Source organism: Castor canadensis, chromosome X, assembly GCF_047511655.1.
Source record: "Castor canadensis chromosome X, mCasCan1.hap1v2, whole genome shotgun sequence".
NCBI classification, from domain to species: Eukaryota; Metazoa; Chordata; class Mammalia; order Rodentia; family Castoridae; genus Castor; species Castor canadensis.
Window position 1 is genome coordinate 129,763,262 of NC_133405.1, and position 13,142 is coordinate 129,776,403.

The 13,142-nt window shown below is 37.3% G+C and overlaps 1 protein-coding gene across 4 annotated transcripts in view; it reads right to left on the reverse strand.

Moving 5' to 3' along the window:
* Bmx (BMX non-receptor tyrosine kinase) overlaps positions 1 to 13,142 on the reverse strand; it is a 140,154-nt gene that overhangs the window by 28,761 nt on the left and 98,251 nt on the right. For 3 of the 4 annotated variants that reach the window (XM_074064446.1, XM_074064445.1, XM_074064444.1), the window contains 3 exons: positions 8,949 to 9,068; positions 6,457 to 6,521; positions 2,051 to 2,226 (listed from right to left, as the gene is read on the reverse strand). In XM_074064446.1, the coding sequence (XP_073920547.1) occupies positions 2,051 to 2,226; positions 6,457 to 6,521; positions 8,949 to 9,068 (361 nt within the window). The remainder of the gene's footprint in view (positions 1 to 2,050; positions 2,227 to 6,456; positions 6,522 to 8,948; positions 9,069 to 13,142) is intronic. The other variant, XM_074064447.1, reaches the window with a different exon arrangement.

The window sequence follows — 13,142 nt, forward strand, 5'->3', positions numbered from 1 at the left end:
TGCTTTGTAGACATCAAAAATAATCAGGGAGGTTGTACCACATTGCGAATTTACTTAACACTTCTGAACTGTACTAAAATGACTGGGATGGTAAATTTTATGTTATGGGTATTTTACCGCAATCAAAATTAAAATAAACAATTTAAAACCAAATATATCCTCATGTATTCAAATGGGAAAAATGTCAAAGATGTCAAGTGAAAAGAACAAAGGGCTAAGAAGCAGTGAGAATCTGCTTTTGTAATCATATATATGGTAGCATATATATACAAAACAGTTTAGAGGAATGTGCACTGAATATTCTGCAAGATTTGAATGTTTTTCTTAATCAGAAAAAAATTGAAGATTGAAAAGCATCTAAGGCAAAGATACTAAGACTGATAAAAAGTCTCACCTAATGTATGAGCTGAGAACCATGACTGCATTTTAAAAATTTAAGCACCAGGCTGGGGGCATGGCTCAAGTGGTAGAGCACCTGCCTAGCAAGCACAAAGTCCTGAGTTCAAATCCCAGTACCACCAAAAAAAGATTCAAGCTCCATGAAGACCTTTTAGCAGTTATTATAATTTACTCACAGATATAATACCACTTATGTTAAGAAGAGCATGAACCATCCATTGTATAAGTAATTAGCTTTCTGAAGTTCTAGGGCAAAATCCAGAGTCAGGACTAAACCAAAGTGCACACAAAATGTAAGCATGTATCAAAAGCTCAGTAATCCTGATAAATAATTCTTTAATAAAATATTTTTTAAATGAAAATTAATGCAAAAATCTTTGATGAACAAAATATCAATATTTGAAATAAAGATAGGATCTGACAATCCATGAATTCATAGTCAACTTCATGTGAATTAACAGTTCCTCCCAGTTATTTGAAAAGTGGCCAGTCATTTTCACCACACACCTCTCTCTGCCTTTCTGTCAGTGAGGGGACCAGCCAAAAAGTTACCATTCACTCTCCTTGGATCTGGGCTTAGCAATTGTCTCCTTCTATATGTTCAAAGTACATTACATATATATATATATATATATGAAAATGTTATAGTGACACCCATTATTTTATACAATTAATATATGCTAATAAAAAAACTTTAAAAAATAAATACAACAAAATAATTCTGGGATACAGAAATAAGTGTAACCCTTCTCCTCGGGCACCAGGTGTGCATTAACATGCTTGGATTCTAGCTCCACTTTGGAATGCAAGGGACCACAGGTTGTTATATTTTTAAAAATCTGCAAGAATACACTCACATTCTTTCAAGTTCCCTAGGGCCCTGAGTCTGTATCATTGGTACAGTGAGGCATTAGGTTAAAATAGTGAGAATGGAAAGAATAAAGGAATAAGAGGGCAGGGGAGGAAACAAAGAAAAGATATATGATGAATCAGAGCGATTCTCTGCTGTCATTGTGGGGACAGACAGACATCCACTCCCTGTAGGGAGGCTGATGACTGGGCGAGAATGGTAGACAGTGAGCAATGTGATGAAGAGGAAGTTCAAGGCAGCAAATAAAGAAAGGCAGGCACTTGACCCTTCCCACATGATCATCTTGCAATTCAATGCAACATTTATTGAGCATCAAGTGTGGGACAGACTCTCTCAGTACCAGATCTCAGAGACATACATGATTTATGCACTGCCTTCAAGGTATATTTTATATCCTGGCTTTAGATAGAATCTTTAGGCTGAAAAACTTGGAAAGGCTAGTCAAGTAAGCCCATACTAAGCTCTTTCATATAAAGGATGTATTTTAAAGATTCTGTGTTCTAGACTGTGCAGTTATTTGGGAGAAGTGGAAGCAGAACAGGGCAGGACTAAATATTTCAATACTATTTGGAACATTAAATAAAATAATCTAAATGGAAAGTCTATGCTACAGAGCCCCAGAAGGGCCACTTGCTTCTCCTGGCTTCTAGCTTCAGTACTGAACATGTTCATACTATTGCACCGAAGGCCTGCATCAACACTTCTGAGGCTGAGTTCCAAGGCAGTGGGGATAATGTCTATTCTACATGCTGGGCAATCAGCTTGGAAGCTAAGGTTTACCTTTTCAAATTTCTTACTTGCCACCAGTCAGGACAGTCTTCTCTAGGAATATATCTCATGTTGACATTTGGTTGGGAACCACAGCTTGTCTTTGACATACTGTCATATTGGGATATAGTGGTACTTGAAGATGGTGTATCCATTTGGAGAATTGGAACTGCCCGAGGAATCTTCAGCTTTGGAGGACAAAAAATTTTAATACATCACAGTGAGGCACAGATTCAGGAACTGGAAACAAGCAACTAAAGTATACCAGGTCTTTTATTAAAACTATTTCATGAATATGGGAGGGGAAAATGATGGATTGGGTGAGTTCAACTATGATATATTGCAAGAACTTTTGTAAATGTGACAATGTACCCCCAGTACAGCAATAATAATAATAATAAATAAAGCATATCAGGTTTTAAGTAGGAAGGAAGGGGGGAAAGAAGGAAGGAAGGGAGAGAGGGAGGGAGGGAGGGAAAGGGAAGGAGGGAGGGAAGGAGGCAATACTAATGGCAAGGATTTAGAGCAATTATAACTCATATTTTGCTGGCTGGACTATGATGTGGTCAAACAGTGTTGAAAACTCATTAGCAGAATGCACAAAAGCTGGATGTACATGTACCTCACAACTCTGAAATTATATGTATACCCAGTGGTGAAAGCTAAAGATGTGTGGAACAATATTCATAGCAGAATTATTTGAATTAGATAAAAATTGGAAACTACTAAAGTGCGCATCATCCAGAAGATAACGTAATAAATACACTGTGGTTGCAGTAGATTGAGTAATGGCCTCCCAAAGATGGGACATGAACATCTTTAGGAGGCCATTACTCAAATGTCCCAATTCTCAGAACCTGTGAATATCTTGCATGTAAAAGGGAATTTGCAGATTGTGATTAAGTTAATGAATTTGAGATGGGAAGATTATTCTGGATTATGGAAATGGGCCTGATATAATCAAAAGGATGCTTTAAAAAGGGAGGCAAGGTGATGAGGGATTAGAGAGAAGATGGGAGGATAGAAGCAGACACCAGCAAAGCTGCTACCCTTCTGATTCTGAAGGTGGAGAACAGGACCGGGAACCAATGACTGCATGTAGCCTTCAGAATCTAGAAAAGGCAAGGAAATAGATTCTTCCCTAAAGCCTTAGGAGAAACACAACTTTGTTGACCCATTTTAGAATTCTGATCTTCAGAACTGTAAGAGATAAATTTGTGTTGCTTTAAGCCACTAAATTTGGAATAATTTGTTGGAGTAACAATAAGAAAATAACTCAGTAGCTTATTAATACAAAGGAATTCTATGATCAGTGAAAATAAACCACAGCCACATATCTTAAAAGTTTGTGAATGTCATGAATTGAAAAAAGGAAGACAGACGATGAATGACTATATACATTATGATTCTATTGGTGTGAAGGTCAAAAGCAGGCAAACCATCTATAATGTTGTAAATCAGGCTAGCAATTACTCTTGGTGGGACGTAATGACTGAAAGGGAACATGAGGGTATCCCTGGGGTTCTGGGATGTTCTGTTTCTTAAGCCAAATGTGTTTTATACATATGTGTTCAGTTTGTGAGAATTTATCAAGCTTAACACTTAGGATATGTGTACTTTTCTAATATTTCATTAGAAATTAATTTTATGTGTGAGAGAGCTCTAAATTTAATTTTTTGCATTGTATTTTGTTCTTCTTTTCAGGAATTTCATTTATTTGGAGTTGAGGCTTTGACTTTATGAAAATAAAACTGTGGGGATGGGTTCTCTCCAAAGATAAATGCATTGGAAATTTCCTTAAATAAAAATACGAACAGAATGGCTAGTGAGCTGATTTTTATTTCTACCATCCAAACAATAAGTCCTCTACTGAGTGCCTTGATAAAAACAAAACAAAGGAAATCATGCTTTTCATGATAGCCTGTCTGATCCCTGGTTCATTTGGGCAGCTGATACTCAAAACAAGCTTAGGATCCCGTGGCCACTGATTTCCTTGACTGATAATTTTCAAAACATTTCCCAAAGAATTCCCTGCCAGAGATGAGATGTAATGGTTTCCAGCTCCGAAATTATCCTCTGCTCTTAGTTTTGTTTAAAACAAACTTTGTAGGAAATTTACACTTTTAAATGTAGAATTATTTGCCTTTTTTTTTTTTTTTGGCAATACTGGGGTTTGAGCTCAGGGCCTCATGCTTGCCAGGCAGGCTCTCTTACCTCTTGAGCCACTCTACCAGCCCAAGTGTAGAATTATTTAACTTTTACTAAATTTATCAAGTGGTTTAACCATCATCACAATCTAGTCCTAGCATACTTCCATCACCCCAGTAAGATCCCTCGTGCCCACTGGCAGTCAATCCCTATTCATTCTGGCCCTAGGGAACCACTAATTGAGCATCTGTTTGTATAAATTAGTCTATTCTGGACAGTGTTGTTATGGTCAGAGATTTTTGTTTTGGGTGTTGGGGCTCAAATCCCAGGTCTTGTGCATGCTAGACAAACAATCTACCACTGCGCCACATTCCCAGCTCAAGGGCCACAATTTTTAAGCTTCAGAACTGGAGTAAGTATCAAAACCCAAACAACAATGTCACTAATGGTAAAGTAAAAACTTCAAACCATAATAATTGTTTCCTAGGGTTTCTATAATAAATTACCACAGATTTGGTGGATTTTAACAGAAATTATTCTTTCGGAGTTCTAAAGGTCAAAGTCAAGGTTTCAGCATGGCCATGTTCTTTCTAATGGATCTAAGGGAAAATATTTCCTTGCCTCATCCAGCTTCTGGTAGTTCCATATGTTCCTGGCTTGTGGTATCATTACTCCAATCTTTGCCTAGGTCTTCAAATGGCCCTCTCCTCTGTGTGTCTCTGTGTCCTCTCATCTTCTTACAAGGACACCAGTCTTTGAATTTATGGTCCACTCTTATCCTGCATGATCTCATCGTCATCTTTAACTATAAATCTGCAAAAATCTTGTTTCCAAATAGGGTCATATTTTGACTTTCTGTATGGACATGAAATTTGGGGAATGTTATTCAATGTACTAGAATAATGGATTATTTTTGTCTTTCATGGTGGTCCACCAAATATGTTATTTACTTAAAAGGAAAGAGAAAAGGAAGGGGTGTGTGTATGTGTGTGTGTGTGTGTAGCTGAAAAATCAGTACCTAAAATACCATAAACCTGATGGGTGGGTGGCACTGGGAAGCCATTTTAAGTATCTCCTGGTATTTGAGGAGGCTGACACACTTGGCCTGGGGAACCTAAAAGCAGGAGGCTGTTGCTATAAACTGAGCAAAAAGAGAGTAGCAGTACAGTGAGAACAAGCTCCACAATTCTTAAAAGCTGCATATAGTTTAATTATCAAAAGCAATCAAAGTTTTGTTTGCCTTCCTATAGATTAACTCCACTCTTGGGAAAGAGTTGGCTAGAGCCATCTTGAAAGGAACTTTGCCTAAGATGAGTGAATTGACTCAGAGGAAAGGCTGAAGACTGAAAATCCAAGAGCTGAGTGTTAAGACATCTCTTCTTTGGGTCTGTTCACCCCACCCTCATAGTGGGAAACTCACACAATTCTCATATCGAATACAGAATAATTATTGGGAAACTCGCCCACATGCTCCCATTACCAAATCATGATAGGACCAACTATGTATGAGCATCTCTTGTTTATTATACCTCTTCTTCCCCTTCTGACCTGAAAGGGTCAGAAATCACAGCCTCTCTATGACCTTTCCCCCAAAACAGGCTGCCAGCAGATGCAGACCCATGCTAGGTGAAGGGGAGAGGTTGTAAGTTGGAATAATGTTTCGAATCATGTGATTATAACATTGGATGGGACAATTAAGAGGTTGTTCTCATGACTACTAATAATTTGGGACTTTTTAAAATTATCTCAGAGTGACTGGAAAACTATGGAATCTGCTTAAGATTTTATCTAGAGACAAAAAAAAAAGAAATTCCACTGAGTGGCTTTGAAGGAATAATGGAGGTAAGGAATTATGTTCTTTCATGCTGTGCTCCATGGAGTTCCATTCCATCACCAGGATACTTCTATGAGGCAGTCTTGGCCATGCTGATGGTAAGGGGGAAGATGATGGCTAATAATCACTACCTGTTATATGTAATGCCATCTTTAGGACTTGTCTCACATGTGCACATTTTTTGGTGACCATTTATGTATGGGCTTACTGCTTAAGAAAAGACCTAGTAGTTAATGCAAAAATATAAGATGTTATAATGGTTCTGCGTGTGAATGCATTATTTGATACCGTCTATAGTTGTTAATGGCAGCTTATAATTTTTCTCTCTTTACTGAGCAGTGTGCATGAAGTCCACATTTTCTAGTCTTGAATCTGGCAACTCTTCATTTATTTAGTATACCCTGATTATGAAAAAATTTCAAAATTGTTGACTTACCACTCTATCTGGGAAAACAGGAGCTCTATATTTCTCTTTTTGGATTTCAACATGCAGATCATCATCTGAAAAGAAAAAAGTAATATTAGAAAGAACTTTAAATAAAACAGAGAAAAACACCTAATGTGAGGAATCAAAAGAATGAATCAGCTTGCGTGAACAATACTCCAGATTAACTGAATTCAGACCTGTCATTTGGAATGATTCTATAGCTTTCTTTTATAATGCTCAACCCAAATGCCACCCCTCCAGTATTACAGCTTCCTAAATCTGGATTGAAATTCAAGTTCCTCTGAATCCTATAAAATATTAATTTATACCTTATTCCCACTTCGTATTTGAGTCACAGACATCTAATCTCATTGGGTACCAAATATGACTGTAGGGGTTAGTATCGATGTCTGATTCCTCTTCGATTGGCTCATATAACATACTTTAATAATTACTTAAGATCAATATATAGTTGATGAATATACAAATAAGTCTCTTATACACTTTTCTTATTATGATAATTATTGATTTCTCTATCACATGGAAATAGCTGTCCAAGCTATATGAACTCACTATATATGCCTTATCAATGGGGTGGTCATATAGTTTATAACCCAAACTGTAACACTTAACAGTGAAAGGGTACACATTTAATAATTATGCTAGATTATCGGGAACAAAATGAATGTCCACCTGGAGTGTATGGTCAATCAACTGACAGACCATGTATCCTATAAAGAGGGTATACCAGGGCATCTTGGAGACAGAAAGAAGCAAAGACCCTCAACTGTTTCTTTTCTAGTACTTGTGCCCCTGGTAGTTCAGCAGAGGAAGCCAAGAGAGAAAATTATACTTGGGCAGACAGATGATGTCACAGCTGCTCATGAGCCACAATACTTCACTTTGTAGTTATCCTTAAAGTTTGACAGAGAACCTATGGCATCTACATGGTGAGAACCATGAAGGTAGAGCCCAGAAAGTTAATCTCAAGGTCATACTCTCTCAGGCCTTTTGCCTGCTCCTTTCTAGGGAGTTAGGGCAAGGTCAGAGCTATAATCTGGCCTAATAGGTGATGTTGCTAGATCATAGATTGAACCATTGGGGAAAATGACTAGCACCATAAGGAGACATTACTCCCCAGCCTTTCCTAGAGGAAGGAGGACCTATGTGCACTAAATTTTGTAGAGTTCACTAAATCACTATAATTCATAAGTACAAAGAGCAATGTGATCTAGTAGAGATTAATAAATATTCATTTTATAGTTTAATTGAGGTGAAAAACAATGAATATTTACTTATTCATTTTTGGGTAAAATTACTGGTAGTAACATTTACATGGTTGTTGGTTATCAAAACTGTTGTGGACTGAATTTGAATAATATTTCATGCATCTATGTGTCTTCCAGTTCATGAAATGCTATCATGTAGCTGATCTCACTCAATTCTTTAAAGCCATTGTAATCCAGGCATATTTTGTACTGGTTGATAAAACTGCCCCTAAAATAAGTTCTCTTTTTCTCATTTATCAACAACATCATGTTGTTAAACAATTATAAACTTTAAAATATATAATATATCACATTATATAAGACCCCTAATTTCCCTAGGAATATAACACTTGATAGAATCTAGTTGCACTTAAAGCAAACCTTTCTCTACCTTCTTTGATGTTATTAAGAAAATAACACACCTGTTCAGAATGAGAAGTCATCTTTTAGATCTTGGCCATCATCATTGTGTTATACACAGTGATTAAAAGTGTTACTTAAATTTCGTCTTTTGCTATATATTTGAAAAGGATGTTGGAGTTTTTTTTTTTTTTTTGGTTTACACTTTTTGTTATTTATAAGAAGAGAGAGCTGATTTTCTTTTTTTTTTTTTTGAGATAAGGTCTTACTATGTAGCTAAGGTTGGCCTCAAACTCCAGATCCTCCTGCCTCAACCACCCATGTGCTGGGATTACAGGTCTGTACCATCACGCATGGCTCTGATTTTCTTCTCAAGTGGGAAACCTAGCTGTTTGAGCCATGGTGATATGTTCACCACATTCTACCTCTTTGGAGTTGATCTTAAACTAGGAAAAATTATGGAAGGAAATAATAGTTAATTGTTGGATTCATAATTTCAATTTTTAAAGCATTTCTCATGAAATAAAAGAAAGACATATGCTAATATTGTTATTATTTTGCAATACCATTTGTTTGAGATATAGACCCAACTAGATTTGAACTCAAAATCATCCTGCCTCAGCCTCCTCTGAGTGCTGAGATTACAGGTGTGTACCACGAAGCATGGCTATTGTTATTATTTTAATGAATGCGACTGAATTCACACTAGACTTAGACTTAATTTGCAGCACAGCATTTGCAAAGCTGGATTTTCATGATGCCTGCCAATCTGGCACATTTTGTTTCCTGGCAAGATATTCTGGCATGTGGCAGCTTTGACCCAACGGGACATTGTCCACCCATGATCCAGTCCAACAAGGGGTCACACATTACATGCTTCCCAGAGGGTACATCCTGGGGCCGCTTTGCAGCTCTGCTGGCAGCACAGGAACTTCCCGTCCATGAAGAACCCACTGTGGTACTTGATCAGCAGGTGGGGGTTGCCCCTTATCTCTGAGGAACAGGCAGGAAGGAAATAAGACGTAAGCATTGGACCAGGAGAAGAAACACAATTAGTAAAGGCTGCCATCACAGAACAATAAAAACCACATTTTGCCTGCAACCAAGGTAAGAGCCAATGGTTCCCAAAGGATATAACTCTTTCACTCAGAAGTTAGTAAGCCAATAAGAAGAAAGAAAAGTCTAATCACGTGTGTAGTGAGAAAAACACAGTAACATGTCACTCTTAAATTTTAACAAGCTAGCCAAAATGTGTATGCCAATTGGCTTGCTGTTAAGATTTTAGAACTACATCTGTAAAGGGATTAAATGGGTTACCATACATGGTGCTCTCTTGTGGCAGAAGGCGGCTGGATGTTAGGACTAAACCTTAGCAAAAATGTTCTAATAGCATACACTTCCAGCATTTAGTTAGTTAGTTCAAATGTTCAGAAAAGTTGTGGGGATAGTACAAAAAAAATCGTTATACCCTTTACTTAGATTCACAAATTCTTAACTGTGACATTTTTCTCTTTCTCTGTATTCATACATATCATTATTACTTTAAAATTTTTTATCAGTATTATCTGTCTAATAATTTGAGAGTTAATAGCAGATACTATGACCTACATGTCACCTATAAATACTTCATCATGTACCTTCTATTAACAAGAGCATTCTTTTATATAACCATAATACACTGTCAAATTTAGGAAATTTAACACTGATACAATGTAATTAATACATATTTCATATTCAAAAATTGTCCAGTTATTCTAACAATGCCCTTTACAATCACTTATTCCTTCTGATCAAGGACCCAATCCAGAATTATGTGTAGCATTTAATATGTAGTTTCCCTTGATCTAGAACAGTTTCTCATCTTTTGTCTTTCATGACTTTGACATATTGATACTAGGGAATGAATGGTTTTAGAAGCTACCTTTCCAGGGATACATATGTATTAAAAAAAGAACCATAATCCCTATGGCTGGGGTGTAGCTAACTGGTAGAGCACTTGCCTAGCTTGCATAAGGCTCTGGGTTCAATTCCCAGCACTGCAAAATAAAAATAACAATAAAAAAGAAGCATAAGAATAGGGCAATGTTTAATCTTTGTTATTAGTGCATATTAATTGTACAAAGAGTTTCATTATATTTTCATACTTGCATATCATTAACTTTGATCAAATTCACCCCTCTTTACTCTTTCTTACCCATGCCCCCCTTTTAAAACAATTGTAATGAATTTCATTATCCTATTTTCGTACATGTGTATGACATTCTTAGATCAGATTTCCTCCCCCCCTTCACCCTCTTCTTTTACACAATGTTTAATGTCAACAAATTAAACTCTAATCTTGGAGTGCAATACTGCACATACAAACACATTAGCCTCTTTTGAAATACAGCAGAGGAGTCTACAAGGTCTTAATAGAGAGAATAGTTTATGAAGCATTTCTACGTGGAATGGGCTGGTTCTATGTGTGACTTCAACTCTTTCCCTCTTGATACTATATTCATGTTGAGGATGTCTGATTTCCACCCCTAGAGGATTCGTTTCCTTCTTTACAACCTTGACTCAAGGAAGTCTGTAGAGATAATAACTCCTTTGCTGGGTCATTGGAAGAATATAAGATAATGTATGTAAATGTTTGGCCCCAAATAAGTGTTCAGTGAACAGTGGGATTTAGTAATGACATTCCCTTAGTTTAACTCACTTCAGTTTAGCTGAAAATGCTAACATCAACCTCTACTACTGAGAATTAAAGAGAAATTATTATAGTAATCCCCAAAGCAAAAGGAGTTAATATTACAAAACAGTTTCTGATCTTAGTCCAAAATGATCATTGGAATTCTTTGAGCACGTTACTTGCCTTCCTGCTGTCTAAGTTCCTAGTCTCAACATGTTAAGATTTCTAATATTTCCTACTACATGGTTTTAATTTCCTGGGTATCTAATTCTCCAACCAAGTCCACAAGTCCGCATTTTAACACTCCTACTACCTAATAATGACAATAAGAGGAACTCACATAGTAATATATATGTGTAGGGTTTTACATCATCTCAGTCTATCCATCAGCCCTGGGGAGTAGTCATTATTGCTATCACTGCTCTTACAGAGTTAGGTAAACTGAGGTAGTGTAACTTGCTCAAGTTCATAAGCTTAGTAATTAGCAGATTTGAGATTCAATCCCAGGCTTTTTCAACTACTATATTTTGAAGCACAGATGACAACTTCTCTTCCAAACCCCTTTCAGTTTTAATTTTTAGAAGAAAGGACAGACTTCTCCACACCTAGTTAACTGAATCCAAAACTGTGGAAACTGACACTTGTTAAGTCACCACTGAATCAGTCTAAACCTTCCAGGTATAGGTTACCATCTGGAAAGTTCTTTGCCTCCAATGTCAGTTTGTAATTCTTGAGCCAAATAATAGGCAAAATATGGGGACAGTTATTGTGTCACAATAAAACATCATAAGGGAAAAGATCTGAGCCAGGGGACCTCTTTGTTTTCCTGTGGCAGGTTAGTTGGCCAACTTGGGCCAATCCTACCTGCTTTCTCTCTCACTATCTTCCAGCAAAGAGGCTGAAAAAAGAAGCAGATACTGACTTCCAACTTGTTTTGCACATAGAGATGGTTTTGAGACATAGTTCTGGAAGGTGTGACATGAGCAAAAATTTTGGAGGGGAGGACCTTCAGGGAAGGCTCAGACCCCCTTCAGTAACCTCTAAGGGTGAGGTGAAGCAGAAAGCTGGAAGCAGCCTGTGTTTCTACTGACTACCTTGAGCTGCTGCACCTATCCCTGGACTTCCTACTTCTGGAAAGATGACTGAATGGGAAGCAAAACTTAGAGCTCCCCCTGGTACCCCCGCTGTAACCATAGTGACTTTTGTTTTTGTGTAGGAGGCTGATTTAATACATTCCGAAGTCACTCATTTGTGGCTCATGACTGCTGTAGGAGAAAAGAAATATGCTCTCTATTTTACAAGTCAGGAAACTGAGACTCAGAGATGTTAGGTAGATAGAAGATGACACAGGAAAGTGGGACTTGGCTATAGGTTTGCCTGACTCTGACAAGGATGCCCTTCTCACTTTATTGAGGTAGTGGTGGGTAGAGAGAAGCTTTTCCCCCTAAATGGTCCACATGACTATCCTACTGAATGGGTTGCTAAACCTTGTTATGCCAAGGAAAAATTAAGCCCTATGTGTGCACAAGGATGTATATACACCAAAGTAGAATAAGTGGTACACTGAGAGTTTTATTTAAGCTAAAACTTAAATAAAATAAAATCTCCCCCACCTAGTAGCCTAATATTTGAGATTTCACAAATAGAGTCATTCATTTGAGTTAAATATTGTCCTCACACCGTTATCTACCTTCTAAATAAAAATATCAAAGAGGAAAACATCACAGTGCCAAACTACTAATAACAATTTTCTCTCTTTTACTGAAGGTTGTTCAGCCTAAAAAGTCATTGAATAAAAGCTGCTTAAAATCCCCAGTTTTGCTTGATAGCTGGTTTTTCAATGTACTGGTAAAAAAAAATTGGGTTTGGATAGTTGAGTTTTGAGGCTCCCATTACTAGGTTTATGACATTGCCACTTTTTTTTTTTAAACTTCACTTGTCTGAAAAACAGAATAATATTACCTCTTTCCATAGAGTTGCCAAGAGGATTATCTAACAAAATGTTTCAGAAATGCTTGATAAAGTAGCTGGCAAATGGTAAGTGCTTGGCAAGTATTAGATGTAACTTTCTATAAACATTGAAAGTGTGGTGGCTACAGGACTTGCCAGAGTCCCATGAGGGCCTAGACTTTGCACTGGTAAAAGCAAGCACACAGGGTGGAGAGCAGGTGGCCTGGCTTCCCCAGAGCTGCTGGGAAGACACAATAGCCAGCTCTGTGCTAAGCAGGAAAGGGAATCTGATCCACAAGCTTCCTGTCTGTAACAAGGAGAATGCAAAATGAGATGAAGTGTGGCACATTCCCTGAGGTCAGTAGGAAAATCAGTAGATTCTCTTTTGGCGTTGGGTTCTTTTACTGCTGTATCTTTTCTCCACAAAGCCTCAAGAGAATTCAGTC